This window comes from Cucurbita pepo, unplaced genomic scaffold (genome assembly GCF_002806865.2).
Source record: "Cucurbita pepo subsp. pepo cultivar mu-cu-16 unplaced genomic scaffold, ASM280686v2 Cp4.1_scaffold000531, whole genome shotgun sequence".
Classification (NCBI taxonomy): domain Eukaryota; kingdom Viridiplantae; phylum Streptophyta; class Magnoliopsida; order Cucurbitales; family Cucurbitaceae; genus Cucurbita; species Cucurbita pepo.
Window position 1 is genome coordinate 1 of NW_019646760.1, and position 14,700 is coordinate 14,700.

Consider the following 14,700-nt stretch of genomic DNA (forward strand, 5'->3'; position numbering starts at 1 on the left):
ATAATAAGAAAAATGTAAATTAGATACTTAGAAAATCAAACTTTTTAAGTTAGGAGGGTGGATTTACATATTTCGTTATTCCATTTCCAACCAATCACCGTCCATCCTTCTTTTTCCAACCTATCACCACTAGTTTGAGCATGCAACCATATTTTTTTAAAATTTATCTATAATTCTTTTTATAGATTATATTTATATATATGGATATAAATATTTATTATGGTGTATTGTTGAATATTAAATACCTTCTTCCCTTTAAATGTTTTTTCTAAGAAATGGATTAAATTACAAATGAGTCTCCTCGTTTAAAAAATATTAAAATTTATGTATAAACTACGTTTTTATAATTTGATAAGAAAAGGTTAAAATTTATTATATAAACCCCATTTTTTATAATTTGATTTAAAATATTAGTTCCTTCTCTTGAAATCATATAAATTAACTATTAAAATTATATAAATTAAATACTCGTATAAATTATTCTTTATTAAATTTTCTTTCATATTATAAATTTTTTAAAAGTTTGAAGCAAATTAAAATGATTTGAATTTTTACGATAATAATAGATATATAATATTTTTTAAATTTTTTTTCATAAATTACTTACTATTCTATAGATGCTTAAATATTTTTGTTAGAAAGACTAAAGTTGAGCATTACATAAACCAGAGAACAAAATAGGAATATTATGTGTTTTCTTTTTTATATATACTTTTTTTTTTCTTTTCTTTTTATGAACTCAATGAACTTGGATCATTCTTTCATATTGACCATATCATTATGAATAAATTTTTATTTTTCGATAATATTTGAGTCACGCTAAACTGTATTACGTTCAGATCTGTCATTAATATATTATCTTTTCTCTATAAAAAAATTGTAGTCTAACAAAAAATAATTTATCAGATCAAATTCTGCACAATCTATTATGGATGAATTACAGGTTAGAATTTATTTTTATAAAATCAATAAATTTATGAAAATTTATACATTTAACTATATTTTAAGATTATTTTTAATTTTTATTTAAAATTGTAGGAAGAATATTTTGATTGGCGTCAACATAACATTCTTACTCCAGTACGAGATCAAAAGAAATGTAGTAAGTATTAATTATTCTTGTATTACATATTTTCATATTTATATTAAGATTTATTTTACATTTTAATAATTAAAATTATGTTTTTTTCTTTCATATTTATATTTGATTTATTTTGCAATTATGTTTATTTCCAGACTGTTGTTGGGCTATAGCAGCGGCTGGGGCTATTGAATCGCTTTACAACATCGTTTATAAAGGTCAATACAACAATATACTTCAAGCTGCACCTCAACATCTTATAGATTGTCTTAATCCTAATCCAAGAGATATAGGTCCAGAAGAATGTTATACGTCAACGGTAAGAAAAGCTTTTAAATGGATTTTATCTAATAAAGGAATTGCCAAGGAGAAGGATTACCAGTTTAATGCTAGAAGAGGAAATTGCAAAGAATTCCTAGAGCGAAAGGTAAGATTTCTTTTAAAAATCATTTACTCAACAATTTGTAATTTAATATATAGCTCCTTTAATTGTAGAGTTTAATCCCGATTAAAGGATACGAAAAAGTGGATATTGAAAACTTAAGCTCGAAGATCAAGGAACAACCAATAACATGTGGCATAAGAATTACTAATGAGCTAAGAAGGTTGAGAAATGTAAGTAAAATTTTTAATACATAAAATATTATGATTAAACATTATTATTTTGGTAAATTGAAAGTTTTTTTTTTTTTTTTTTTTTTTTTTTTTTTTTTTTTTTTTTTTTTTTTTNATATATCATGGTATTGAATGGGTGAACACAGATGTTAAAACTAAATTTTGTTGTCATGCTGTTTTGATCGTGGGCTATGGAAAAGATGATAATGATAAAAAATATTGGATTATCAAGAATTCGTGGGGAAAACAATGGGGAGAGGAAGGATATGGGAAGGTAAGTCAAAATATTATTAATACAAATGCTGGTTCCGTATATTTGTTAGAAAGATTATGGTATCCCATAATAAAGAAGTAGAGAAAAAAAAAAAAAATTTGATAGAAAAAGAATGAAGTCTGACTTAACTCTGTTTTTAGAATACTTCCTTGAAATCTTTATTGTTGTAATGCTTATCTTTATTGTTGTAATGCTTGATAATTTTATTTGCTGAAATTAGATTAGAGAGTTTGTCATGTAATTTTGTTGAAGTGATGAGACCAAATACAAAGATAATATCCAAATTTGGTACCTCTAACTATAATGGAGGAGATTTTTAAAAATGAAATTTAGTGGCAGAAAATTAAAAAAAAAAAAAAAAAAAAAAAAAAAAAAAAANTATTTATATATTTATTTTATTAAATATTTTCATATATATATATATATATATATATATATATATACCCAAATTAATAATGATTTTTTAAACCTATCTCAAATGATGAGAATAAGATCTACTTAGGCCATTAACGTTAACATTAAATAATAAAAAGTCAATTTGTCAAATAGTTTTCATTCTTAAAAGTAATAAATAGATAAAGTACACATGTCATAAAGGACCTAAAGAATGTAAGAGACAATTGAGTGTCAAATCCAAATTTTAATGAGATATGTTTACCGTAAACTTGTGGTTTGGTATGTGAATTGCTTCACGATTTTCACCTCTAATAATCGTTGGTGACCACCATCTCATGAACAATGAAAATAAGTGTCTAATGTGTTCAACAACTCCATGAACAATGCGAGAGCAGCTATCCATCCATAATGTAGAGATCATAGTTACAAATTCTATATCACACTTTAACAGTTTTAGAATTTAAAGTAGAATTTAAAGTGGGATTAAGATTTTTTTTTTTCTTTTGTAAGATATGTATTATGTTACATCTTGGATAGATGCAAAGATATAAATAATCCAAAGATATAAATAATTTTGGTTGGTATGATTGTTTTATATTATGAAAAAGATAATAATAAAAAAAAAATATTAAATTATTCAAAATGGAAAGAAAGATAAAAAAAGAATATTGAATAATTAAGAATTTGAAAACATGGGAAGTTTAAAGAGGCCATATAAAAGAGTTCAAGTTTCATATATTTTGATTATTGTATCCAATTTTAATATTATATTTTTTCAAATTCAATATTAATATGAGCTTATATCTAAAAATATGAAGCAATAATATTTTAGAAGTAGATTTATTTCCGATACTAAATTAATTTTGGTAGTGCATCCTTAAGGGATGTGTTAGAACAAAAAAAAAAAAAAAAAACAAAAAAACAAGATAAGGCCCATACATTTAATTCTTCCAAAGAAATAACTTCAGTGAATAGAGTGGAGTACAAGTCTAGATCTTGTGGTTATGGATGAAAGGTCAGTTAGAGGGCCAAGGGTTTTGGCCGACAAAGTTCAACCTCTATAGTTCCAGTGGGAATAGGAATACCGTAATAAACTTTCGCTTGGAAGGTTATCTTGGAAAATTCTACCAATGTTCCCATTGGCTTCACATTAAATGTGATGTAACATTAAATGTGATGTAAAACCTTGTCCCACAAGTTCCAGCATGATTCACCTTCACAATGTCTACTACTTCAAAATTAGTTCCCTATTCATGCAAGACAAAAAGCAACATTACTAAGGGAGAAAAGGACAATTTCTTTTTTCATATAATAAAAGAACACAAAATAGGCATAACTAAATAGTTAAAACGATTACATTTTCGTTGTTGTAATACTTAATAGCTTCATTTGTCGAGATCCAAACTTCTTCAAGTATTCGCGAAAATCCTTTGTCGTGCAAGGGAATTTCAAGGATAAGACCAAATGCATAGACATTACCAAAATCAGGTACATCAAAACCCTGTACATCATAAGGAAGGGTCATACAAATTTATGAAATGAAACCCAGTGTACATCATAAGGAAGAGTGATTCAAATTTATAGAATGAGACTGTATTATAGCAGAAAATTAAAAGAAAATGAACCTCAGATTCTTTAACCGCACGAAAATATTCCATCTCTTCCTTCTTAGTAAGAGTACGGTAACCGTCTTTATAAAATTCATCATCTGAATCTATCTCTTCCTCCTCTTCCTCCTCCAAAGGGTGAGATGAAGAAGCCATCAAATCAGCTGCTACGAGATAGAAACTCTTCTTTGTCTGATATTTCCAAATTTCTTTTTTATTTTTATCTACGTTGTTAATAAGATTTGAAAAGATTCAGAATCAGTAAGGAACAACAAAAGGAGATTGGAAATATATAAAACAAAATGATTAAGATTTATATTGTTAAAAATATAAAGTAGGAGAAAAAATCAATGTCCATATATTTTGATTAATAGAGTGAGAGAGGGATACCAAATATCCAAACTGTAGAGGGACAGTCATCGAAATAAAAATATAAAAAAAAAAAAGAAAAAAAAAAAGAGTAGAAGAGGCTACCAAATCGCCGAGAGAAAACGCAGAGAAGAGATGCACGAAATCTGGAATGGAGAGAAGAAAGAAGAAAGAAGATGATTTGGCGAGAGCAAACGCAGAGAAGAGAGTCACGAAATCTGGAATCTGGAGAGAGAGAAAGAAGATGATGAGTGTTGAAGCCCTAGAAATAGGCTTGGGCCCATGGTGAGTTTTGAAGCCCTAAAAATAGGCCGGCTGGGCTAAAACAGGCTTGGGCCCATGGTGAGTTTTGAAGCCCTAAAAATAGGCCGGCTGGGCTGAAACAGGCTTGGGCCCATGGTGAGTTTTGAAGCCCTAAAAATAGGCCGGCTGGGCTAAAACAGGCTTGGGCCCATGGTGAGTTTTGAAGCCCTAAAAATAGGCCGGCTGGGCTGAAACAGGCTTGGGCCCATGGTGAGTTTTGAAGCCCTAAAAATAGGCCGGCTGGGCTAAAACAGGCTTGGGCCCATGGTGAGTTTTGAAGCCCTAAAAATAGGCCGGCTGGGCTGAAACAGGCTTGGGCCCATGGTGAGTTTTGAAGCCCTAAAAATAGGCCGGCTGGGCTAAAACAGGCTTGGGCCCATGGTGAGTTTTGAAGCCCTAAAAATAGGCCGGCTGGGCTAAAACAGGCTTGGGCTGGTGTAGCTTTAAAAAATAAGTTTGGGCCGTCTATCTTTTATCCATTTATTTATTAAATCTTTTCCATAAACATATATATAAGAAAAATAACCATCTGCTGGGGAGAGCAAAGAACCCTTGTTTTCCGAGTGTTCTTGATCCTTGGTGGGAGGAGGCTTAGATCTCAAAAACCAGCGGTGGTATGGTGTTTCCCCAACGGTTCTTTGCTCTCACACCCAACTCTCTTGTTTTGGTGATCTGTCATTGCCCCTGTAATTGGGCTGAGTTCACTCTTATTTGTCAAGTAAAAGTAAGACATTCATGTACGGACGACGACATTACGGTGATATAACAGTAAGGTACTTATGTACGGATGACGACATCACGGTAATATAAAAGTAAGGCACCCATGTACGGATGATAACATCATGGTGACGGCCATAAGATCAAAGCTAGGGTAGATGTGTTCACGTTATTCTTCTTCCATAGCTCTTAGTTTAGATCAGGACATTTAAATTCATGTTTATTTATTTTCTCTCACATTGTTTTATTGACTTTGTTATAAACATATAAGTCTTTGATTTCGTTATGAATATTTTAAATGACTTTTTCACGCATATATAATATCTACCCTAACAATCTTGACTTTAATAAAAAATTAGGATCATTGCAAAAGATGTGAATTCTTTTCTTCAACACAAGAGTGAAATAATACTGTAACCCATCAAATAAACAAGAGTGAAATAATACTGTTACCCATCAAATTATCATACAACTTATCATACAACTGGTAACCTAATTTCAACACAAAATTGGCCTTCATAACTTAGTGTATCACAATTTCATGGATTTTTATAGAATTAAAGTTAGTTTAACAATTTTTTTTTTTTTTTTTTTTGACATATATTTGTTACTTGATCTTTTAGGCTATAAAAAATATAAAAAAATATTGGATAAAAAGAATTAGTGGAGTACAAAAATATTGAATAATTTAAAATTTGAAAGGATAAAGAGACAAATTACGGAAGATTTAGTTCATTATTAACTAAGTCTCATATCTATTTTTTTAAAGATTATTGTATCCAATAATAGCAATACAAAAGACAAACATAAAACCAATACATTTATGAAATTTAATGTAATATGTTATACAATACACGACTATATGATTTACCTCCACAATGTTTACAACTTCAAAATTAGTTCCACAACTGTACAAAATAAAAAAAACATACATATATAAATAAAAAAATATTTTAAAATATTAAATAAAAAGACGAAGTGCCATTCTTTACTAGACAAACATTTTAGTTACTAATCAAGTTAATTTTCATAAACTATTCTATAAATTTATAAATTTTTACTTCTAAAATGTTTATTAAAGATCACGGTACTTCTGGATTAAAGTACTTTTGGATTTGATGGCTTCTTCATCCCACATTTTGGAGGAAGAGAAAGAAGAGATAGATTTGGATGATGATTTTTTTAAAGACGGTTACCATACTATCACTAAAAAGGAAGAGATGGAATATTATTGTGCGGTCCAAGAATCCCAGGTTTATTTTCCCTTGATTTTTCACTGTTCAAACTCTTTTTTTTAAATAAATGGGAGGGAGGATCTATGCCGGTTTTGATGTACCAGATTTTGGTACCGTTTATGCATTTAGTCTCATCACTCCAATGAAATTGCATGAGTTCCCGAGTATGCTTAAAGAGGTTCAAATCTCACCAAATGAAGCTATCAAACATTACAACAACGAAAATGTAATCGTTCTAACTTGCTGTCCATTTTGTGTTTTTTTATCGGTGTTCTTTTATCCTGTGAAAAAGAATATGTTCATTCATCTTCTATAAATGTTTTTGTATGGATAGGGAACTAATTTTGAACTGGTAGACATTGTGAAGGCTAATCATTCGGGATGTTGTGGCTCAATGTATTACATCACATTTAATGTGAAGCCGATTGGAACTTCGGTAGAATTTCCCCCGATAACCTTCCAAGCTAAAGTTTATTAGGCTATTCCTATAAAAGATATTATAGACGTCGAACTTTGCAGGCGGCCAAAGCCCTCTAATTAGCTACCGATAAGTTACTAATTATTTTTTATCATATTATTTTGTTTGGACATGAGGTCTACTTTGTACTCAAGACTGTTACATAATTTTTTTTTTTTGAAACAATTAAATATATTGGTGTTATGTTTGAAATTTGTATGGTTTTTTTAAGCACAAACATGTGCAACATATCACTTAAAGGGGTGAAGCATATTAAGATAGAAGCATATCCGACTTATGTCCCTAATAATTGATTCACTGTAACCTCTATTTCCTCCTTCCCAGATTCTTAATTATTCAATATTTTTTATTTTTCTCATATTTTTAATTATCTAATATTTTTTTTATTAATATTATCTTTTCTTTTTTGTTGTTGCATCTACTTATATGTAGCTTTAATAAATATCTTTAAAAAAAATTAATCTTAAAAAAATTAATTCTTAATCCAACTTTAAATTATAAAAATCTTTGAAGGTGTGATATATAAGATTTGTAACTATATATCCTTAAGGATTATTGCCCTTATTGCCCTTGGACACCTTGGACATCTTGGACATTTATTTTTATTTCTGTCAACCAATTGTAACCGGTAGGATTATTAAGTTGTCATATTAAGTTGCATAAGAGTGTAAGTTGGCTTTGTTGTATCTATCGGTGTGCTTGCTGTTTCTTGGTACGTTTATATCAAATTGTGCATTGATCAGTGTAGAACGACCTGAATTTTCTTGAAGAAAATACAATAAATGCTCTTTAATTATTCTAACTTTAAAATCACTTTAGTCATTTAAGCTATTTTGTCAATAGATTAATTTATGGATGAAACGACATTTAAATATACAGTGAGACATGGAAATTACATAGGTTGCTTAATGGAGTTATTAGTGTTACTATATTTCCCGTAAAAAATATTCATAAATCAGAATAAATATATTAAAAATAATTTGTTGTGTAATGCTCATACACATGATTGAATTAGAATTTGAAATTGACATATTGCCTCCTATTCTCTTACATCTTTTACCAAATAATCACGTTTGCGATAACTATTATCCCCACATGTTTGAGTTTTGTTATCACTCATATGTTTTTTTTAGGGATGTGACAAATAATAATTTAAAATAATTATATTTAATGGGCAGCAGTATTATTTCACACATGTGATGGTTGGATCATGCGTATGACTTTTGTTTAAATATGGTTAATTGGATCATGGGTATGACTTTTGTTTAAATATAGTTAATTGGATCATGGGTATGACTTTTGTTTAAATATGGTTAATTTTACGTCTATTTGTGTCCGTTTAATTTCATCATATGACTTTTGTTGAAATATGGTTAATTTTACGTCTCAGATGACTTTTGCTGAAATATGGTTAATTTTACGTCAGTTCGTGTCCATTTAATTTCATAGAGCCAATTTAATTGTGTTTTTTATAACTGATAGAAGTTTTATAGGTAGGTTCAACCATTTTTTAGGCATAATTTGTAGAAATTATGACTGAAATGATTGGGAGGGAAGAATGCTGACAGTTGCTCAAAAATATTTTATAACTATTGAAATTTATGTCCAATTTTATATATTTTTAACCTATATATATATATAAACAATATTTTGCCTATCAAAAAAGAAATCGAATGTAATCAATTCGATATTAATATTGGTAAAACCTCTCTATTACATTGTTGTTTGTAACATTTTTTTTCAAACTCTCCCTCCTAATTAAACCAAAACTTTCTTCTTTTTATTATTGGATACCATAATCTATCTATCAAATACACAGTACCTTCTGGAGTATTAATGACATCTTGACTCACCTTTCCATAACCTCCATCTCCCCATGTTTCTCCCCCATGAATTTTTAATGATCCAATATTTTTTTTCGTGGTTATCCTTTCCATAACCAAAGGTCAGAATAGCATGCCAACAAAAAGACCAAAGGTCAGAATAGCATGCCAAGAAAAAAGCGCTGATGTCTGTATTTAATAGTTCAGTACCATAATATATTTCCTACCAAAGAAAAAAAAAAATTACTTAAATAATAATGTTTAACTATAATATTTTATTTATTAAAAAAAAATTACTTTACTTACATTTCTCAGACATTTTAATCCACCAGTTATGGGTTGATCCTCTATTTTGAGGATAGGTTTTCAATATTTACCTTCTCATATGCTTTAATCTGGATCAATTGCTACAATTAATAAAATACATCAGTTATACTATATGAAAAAATAAGTTATGTACACGTTAAAAGAAAAAATATTAAATTAATGAGTTTTAAAAGAAATCGTACGACTTTTTTGCAATTTCCTCTCTTAGCATTAAATTTATAATCTTTCAATTTCCTCTCTTAGCATTAAATTTATAATCTTTTTCCTTACCAATTCCTTGGTTAGATATGATCCACTCAAAAGCTTTTCTTGGTGATGAGGTATAGCATTCGTCTGGAGCTATATTTTTTGGATTAAGACAATCTATAACATGTTGGGGGTGAAACTTGGAGGATATTTTTGTATTCACCCTTCTAAACAATATTAATACTTATTACATTTTTTGATCTCGAATTGGAGTGAGAACGTTATGGTAACGCCAATAAAAATATTCTTCACATTTTTTTGATCTCGAACTGGAGTGAGAACGTTATGGTAACGCCAATAAAAATACCAATAAAAATATTCTTCCTGCAATTTTAAATATAGATAAAGTAAAATTGTAGTTAAATTTACACATTTTTATAAATTCATGAGTATGTTTTAACCTGTAACTCATACATAATAGATTCGACAGAATTTAAAAAAATAAAATTGTAGTTAAATTTACACATTTTTATAAATTCATGAGTATGTTTTAACCTGTAACTCATCCATAATAGATTCGACAGAATTTAAAAAAAAATGGTTACTTATTTAAAAAATAATATATTAACAACCAATCTCCACAATAATATAGTTTAGCGAAAGTTCATGTCTTGTATTAGAAGAGAAAAAATCTATCTTATTTTGTTACCTTCATCTAAGTGAAGTGGTTATTATTACCAAAAATATATAAATTAGTGGTATAGAACCAAAAATATATAAATTAGTGGTATAGAAAATATTTACAAATATGATTTTAGATCCAACTTTAGTCTGAATAAATAATATTTCCATTTGATTTTCAAAAGAAAGAAAAAATGAAAAGAAAAAAAAAAAAAAACAGAGAGAATGAATTCAAATTATCAGTGAGATAAGTCCGATATGCTTCTATATGCTTCATAATTTAAATAATAAATTTAAATTAGTACTGCCTACCGGTGCTCATGAAAAGCTTGGAGGTCGGCCCCACACTCCCTGCCTTCCAAAGGTGCCTAGAGGATGGGCCAGGACTCTGGTTCTGACTCTAGATGCATGGGTCTGGACTCTTCTGCGAGGTACCAATTCTGGAGTGGTCTTGGAAGACCGAATCAACCCTATCCTATTGGCTCAATTTCATCTCCATGAAGAGACCGTAAGTAAAGGCCAGGCCAGGACAGGAGGGAAGATGCTTTAACTTATTTACCTTGTGAAAGAGTAGGTTGAGTCTTTCTTCTTCGCTCCTTTCCCGATATTACCTTCCCTTGCCGAGCTAGCTTTGTTCGTCCGGTTCAGGTTCAGGTTCTTCAAATAGCTTTATCTCAGAGATATGTTCCACATGTTTATGTTTGTGCTAAGGAAACAATACAAAATTCAAACATAACACCTATTGTTAGAGCTCACAACCAAATAAAATGNACCGAATCAACCCTATCCTATTGGCTCAATTTCATCTCCATGAAGAGACCGTAAGTAAAGGCCAGGCCAGGACAGGAGGGAAGATGCTTTAACTTATTTACCTTGTGAAAGAGTAGGTTGAGTCTTTCTTCTTCGCTCCTTTCCCGATATTACCTTCCCTTGCCGAGCTAGCTTTGTTCGTCCGGTTCAGGTTCAGGTTCTTCAAATAGCTTTATCTCAGAGATATGTTCCACATGTTTATGTTTGTGCTAAGGAAACAATACAAAATTCAAACATAACACCTATTGTTAGAGCTCACAACCAAATAAAATGATATGATAAAAAGTAATAAAAAGTAACAAGTAGCCAACCAAAATGATATGATAAAAAGTGATAAGTAGTTTATCGGTAGCTAATTAAAGAACTTTGGCCTGCAAAGTTCGACGTCTATAATATCTTTTATAGGAATAGCATAATAAACTTTAGCCTGGAAGGTTATTAGGGGAAATTCTGTCGAGGTTCCAATCGGCTTCACATTAAATGTGATGTAATACATCGAGCCACAGCATCCAGAATGATTAGCTTTCACAATCTCTACAACTTCAAAATTAGTTCCCTAGAGATAAACATAAAAGAAACATTTCACAATCTCTACGACTTCAAAATTAATTCCCTTTCTATAGGTAGATAAAAGAAACATTTACAGAGATGAGTGGACAAATTCTTTTTCACATGATAAAAAAAAAAAAAAAACATAGCTAGCAAGTTAGAACGTTACATTTTCCTTGTTGTAATGTTTGATAGCTTTATTTGCTGAGATTCGAACCTCTTCAAGCATCCACGAGTTCTCATGCATATCTATTGGAGCGATGAGACTATATGAAAAGACTTTGTCAAAATCTGGTACATCAAAACCCTGCATACATCCTTCAATTCAAAAAAGAAAAAAAAAATATATATATATATTGAGTTTTACCAGTGAAAAATTAAAAGAAAATAAACCTCCGATTCTTCAACTGCACGAAAATACTCCCTCTCTTCTTTCTTAGTGATAGTATGGTAACCGTCTTGATAAAATTCATCGTCCGAATCTATCTCTTCCTCCTCTTCCTCCGAGAGGTGGTTTGAAGAAGCCATCAGATCCAGTGCTCGAAGGACCTTTATCTAATATATCCAAATCAATTTTTTTAATTTAGTTTGTTAATAAAATTTGAATGGATACAAAACCCATGAGTAACAAGGAGAATCATCACACATCCAAGAGAAAAATACAGCAATAACAAAAATTACCAGAAATGGATAAAATAACACAACAATTACAAAAATTAGCAGAAACAGGAGAGGGGCAAGAGATGATCCAACTCGAACGCAAGAGCGGATAATGGAGAAGGAAGATGGTGAGTTTTGAAGCCCTATAAATAGAGAAAGAGAAGTTACAAATGGGCGGAGAGAGCAAACGCAGAAAAGAGGCTGGAGAGAAGAAAGAAGATGATAGTTTTGAAGCCCTAACAATGGGCCGGTTTTCCTGGGCTAAAAAACAGGCTTGGGCCGTAGTAGCTTTTAAAAAACAGCTCAACTCAAAGCTTCAACATTACACATCATTACAACCAAAATATATTAATAAAATAATAAATTGCTCTCAACCATCTAACATAAAATAATATGCTTCAACATTACACATCATTACAACCAAAATATATTAATAAAATAATAAATTGCTCTCAACCATCAACATAAAATAATATAAGATGATTAAATAAAATGTGAAAAACATTGATAAATGAATATGAAGAGAACCATAAATAGAACAACACAATTAGATGAGTAATAAATGATTTAACATACAATAGTTTTTTAATAAATGGAGAAAGAAATATGACTAATCTTAATATCATAATTAAATCAATCATATTAGTCTAATTGGAGTTAGATTAAGCAGTCTGGGTAGACAAATTTATTAAGGGAGGAAACAACAAAATGTCCTTAACAAGACTAAGCACATCAAAAATGAAAATTAAGACAAACTGAACTGGAGAATAGCATTAACCTTCATTTTTTTTCTACTCTTCTTTGGATTTTGAGAGAGCTTTTGAGCTATGAACAAGCATGTAGGCGTACATATGTGAAGTTCCTGCAGAACACAGTTTTTGTATTACCAAAAGGAGCAAATAGAAAAACAAAAAGAAAAGAAAAGCAGCAAGAACTTCATTGCATCTAATAACGAGGCATCATCACCTATCTTTCTTTTCCCAATTGCTTCCGATCATGTTAGTCTTCTTCCTTTTTGCTCATTTTAATTCATACTTCTTCCTCCTTCTTTTCTGCTTTTCTCTATTTTACTTCATTGCATCTAATAACGAGGCAGTGGCTGTAGGAGAGGGTGGCTCCGACAATGGGCCGATTTTGAAGAGAAGAGGAACGAAATCTGAAGAGAAGAGAGGCAAGAAAGAAAGAGATTTAACAGAGTATTGAAGCCCTAACAATGGGCCGATTTTGCTGCCCTAAAAATAGGCTTGCCCCGGTGTAACTGGGTTAAAAAATAAGTTTGGGCCGACCATCAAAATATTTTATCTATTTATTTAAATTAATAAATAATCAAATTTTATTTTAAAACTCATTAATTTAATATATTTTTATTTAACAAATAAATTATTTTATTTTATTTCTAAAATAACTTATATGATTTTATTCACTAATCTAAAATTGGATATCTTCTCTCACTTTAAACGTTTTCAAATATAGATATAAGAAATTTTATCCTCTAAATAATTCATTTATTAAATTTATTTAAAATTAGAAAAGAGCCAAATTGAAAATAACTCGTGTAGAAATTATTTGCTCTGGATTTTTCGACACTACTAATTAGGTTACTTGCTAAGTATTTCTTAAAATATTCAAATCACTTCAATATAAAAGTAAGATACCATTGTACATATGACGATATTGTGGTGACGGCCATGAGACCAAAGCTAGTGTAGATGCGTTCACTTTTTTCTTCTTTTATAGCGCTTAGGTTAGATCAAGACAAATACTTTACTTTCTATCTTATTATTTTAATGACTTTATTATAAGCATGTAAGTCTATGGTTTCGTTAAGAAATATGTTATCTTTCACGCGTTGCAGATATGTTATGCATGTCATAGCGACCATAAATTTAATAAAAAATTAAGGTCGTCACAAAGGATATAGATTCTTTTATACGGTACAAGAGAAGTACAAAAGAAGAGAGGAGGGGAAGAATAAGATGATTTAAGCTTTTAGCCACCAATAAAAACATACAAACTCTTTAAATTTTTGTCAAATAAAAGTATAAGGTTCAATGGTTCAACAATGTGTTGGAGCTTCAGAATTGCTGATAACAAGAGGCATTGCCCCAACAGTAGCAGATGCCAGATTTTACAAACCTCTCGACGCTGAACTTATTATTTAATTGGCAAAGGAACATGAAATTATAATGACTGTGGAGGAAGGTTCCATTGGAGGCTTTGGTTATGATGTATCTTATTTCCTATGCTTAACTAGAATTTTGGATGAACATGGTCTCAAGGTAATTCCATATAATAATACTCTCTTTCTCCACCCATAATGTTGTAATGGTATTGGTTGGTTGTGTTTGCAGTTGAGAACTATTGTTCTTCCGGATCGATACATCAATCATGGATTGCCACAAAGACACATAGCTGCCACGGTCTTAACTCTCTTGGGAAGATCAACAGAAGGTTTTTCAATCCAAGTTTCTATTGCTACCAATCCAGATCTATTGAAGAAACTATGTAACCTATAGAATCATACATGTGTTCATATGGAGTAAGAAGCCTATGAAGATCGAAAATATATTGTCATGGATGACGCTGAAT

General features: G+C 30.2%; 4 protein-coding genes across 4 annotated transcripts; 2 read left to right on the plus strand and 2 right to left on the minus strand.

Annotated features, from left to right (window-relative positions):
* The first annotated feature begins 928 nt into the window (after positions 1 to 928).
* Positions 929 to 2,211, plus strand: LOC111785516 (low-temperature-induced cysteine proteinase-like). The gene is made up of 5 exons (XM_023665908.1): positions 929 to 943; positions 1,039 to 1,102; positions 1,237 to 1,508; positions 1,577 to 1,696; positions 2,191 to 2,211. Exons 1-5 carry the CDS (start codon positions 929 to 931, stop codon positions 2,209 to 2,211), a joined length of 492 nt encoding a protein of 163 aa, XP_023521676.1.
* Positions 2,212 to 3,282: 1,071 nt separating this feature from the next.
* LOC111785518 lies at positions 3,283 to 4,659 on the minus strand. The gene is made up of 4 exons (XM_023665910.1): positions 4,448 to 4,659; positions 3,992 to 4,197; positions 3,724 to 3,867; positions 3,283 to 3,613 (listed from the first exon to the last, which is right to left on the minus strand). The coding sequence occupies exons 2-4, from the start codon at positions 4,127 to 4,129 to the stop codon at positions 3,512 to 3,514; spliced, it is 384 nt and encodes a 127-aa protein (XP_023521678.1). The 5' UTR covers positions 4,130 to 4,197; positions 4,448 to 4,659; the 3' UTR covers positions 3,283 to 3,511.
* Positions 4,660 to 6,468: 1,809 nt separating this feature from the next.
* LOC111785519 (UPF0725 protein At1g02770-like) lies at positions 6,469 to 7,240 on the plus strand. The gene is made up of 3 exons (XM_023665912.1): positions 6,469 to 6,615; positions 6,686 to 6,823; positions 6,932 to 7,240. The coding sequence occupies exons 1-3, from the start codon at positions 6,481 to 6,483 to the stop codon at positions 7,073 to 7,075; spliced, it is 417 nt and encodes a 138-aa protein (XP_023521680.1). The 5' UTR covers positions 6,469 to 6,480; the 3' UTR covers positions 7,076 to 7,240.
* Positions 7,241 to 11,191: 3,951 nt separating this feature from the next.
* On the minus strand, positions 11,192 to 13,268 carry LOC111785520 (UPF0725 protein At4g29550-like). The gene is made up of 4 exons (XM_023665913.1): positions 13,263 to 13,268; positions 11,845 to 12,006; positions 11,621 to 11,758; positions 11,192 to 11,458 (listed from the first exon to the last, which is right to left on the minus strand). Exons 2-4 carry the CDS (start codon positions 11,977 to 11,979, stop codon positions 11,255 to 11,257), a joined length of 477 nt encoding a protein of 158 aa, XP_023521681.1. The 5' UTR covers positions 11,980 to 12,006; positions 13,263 to 13,268; the 3' UTR covers positions 11,192 to 11,254.
* Between the last annotated feature and the right edge of the window lie 1,432 nt (positions 13,269 to 14,700).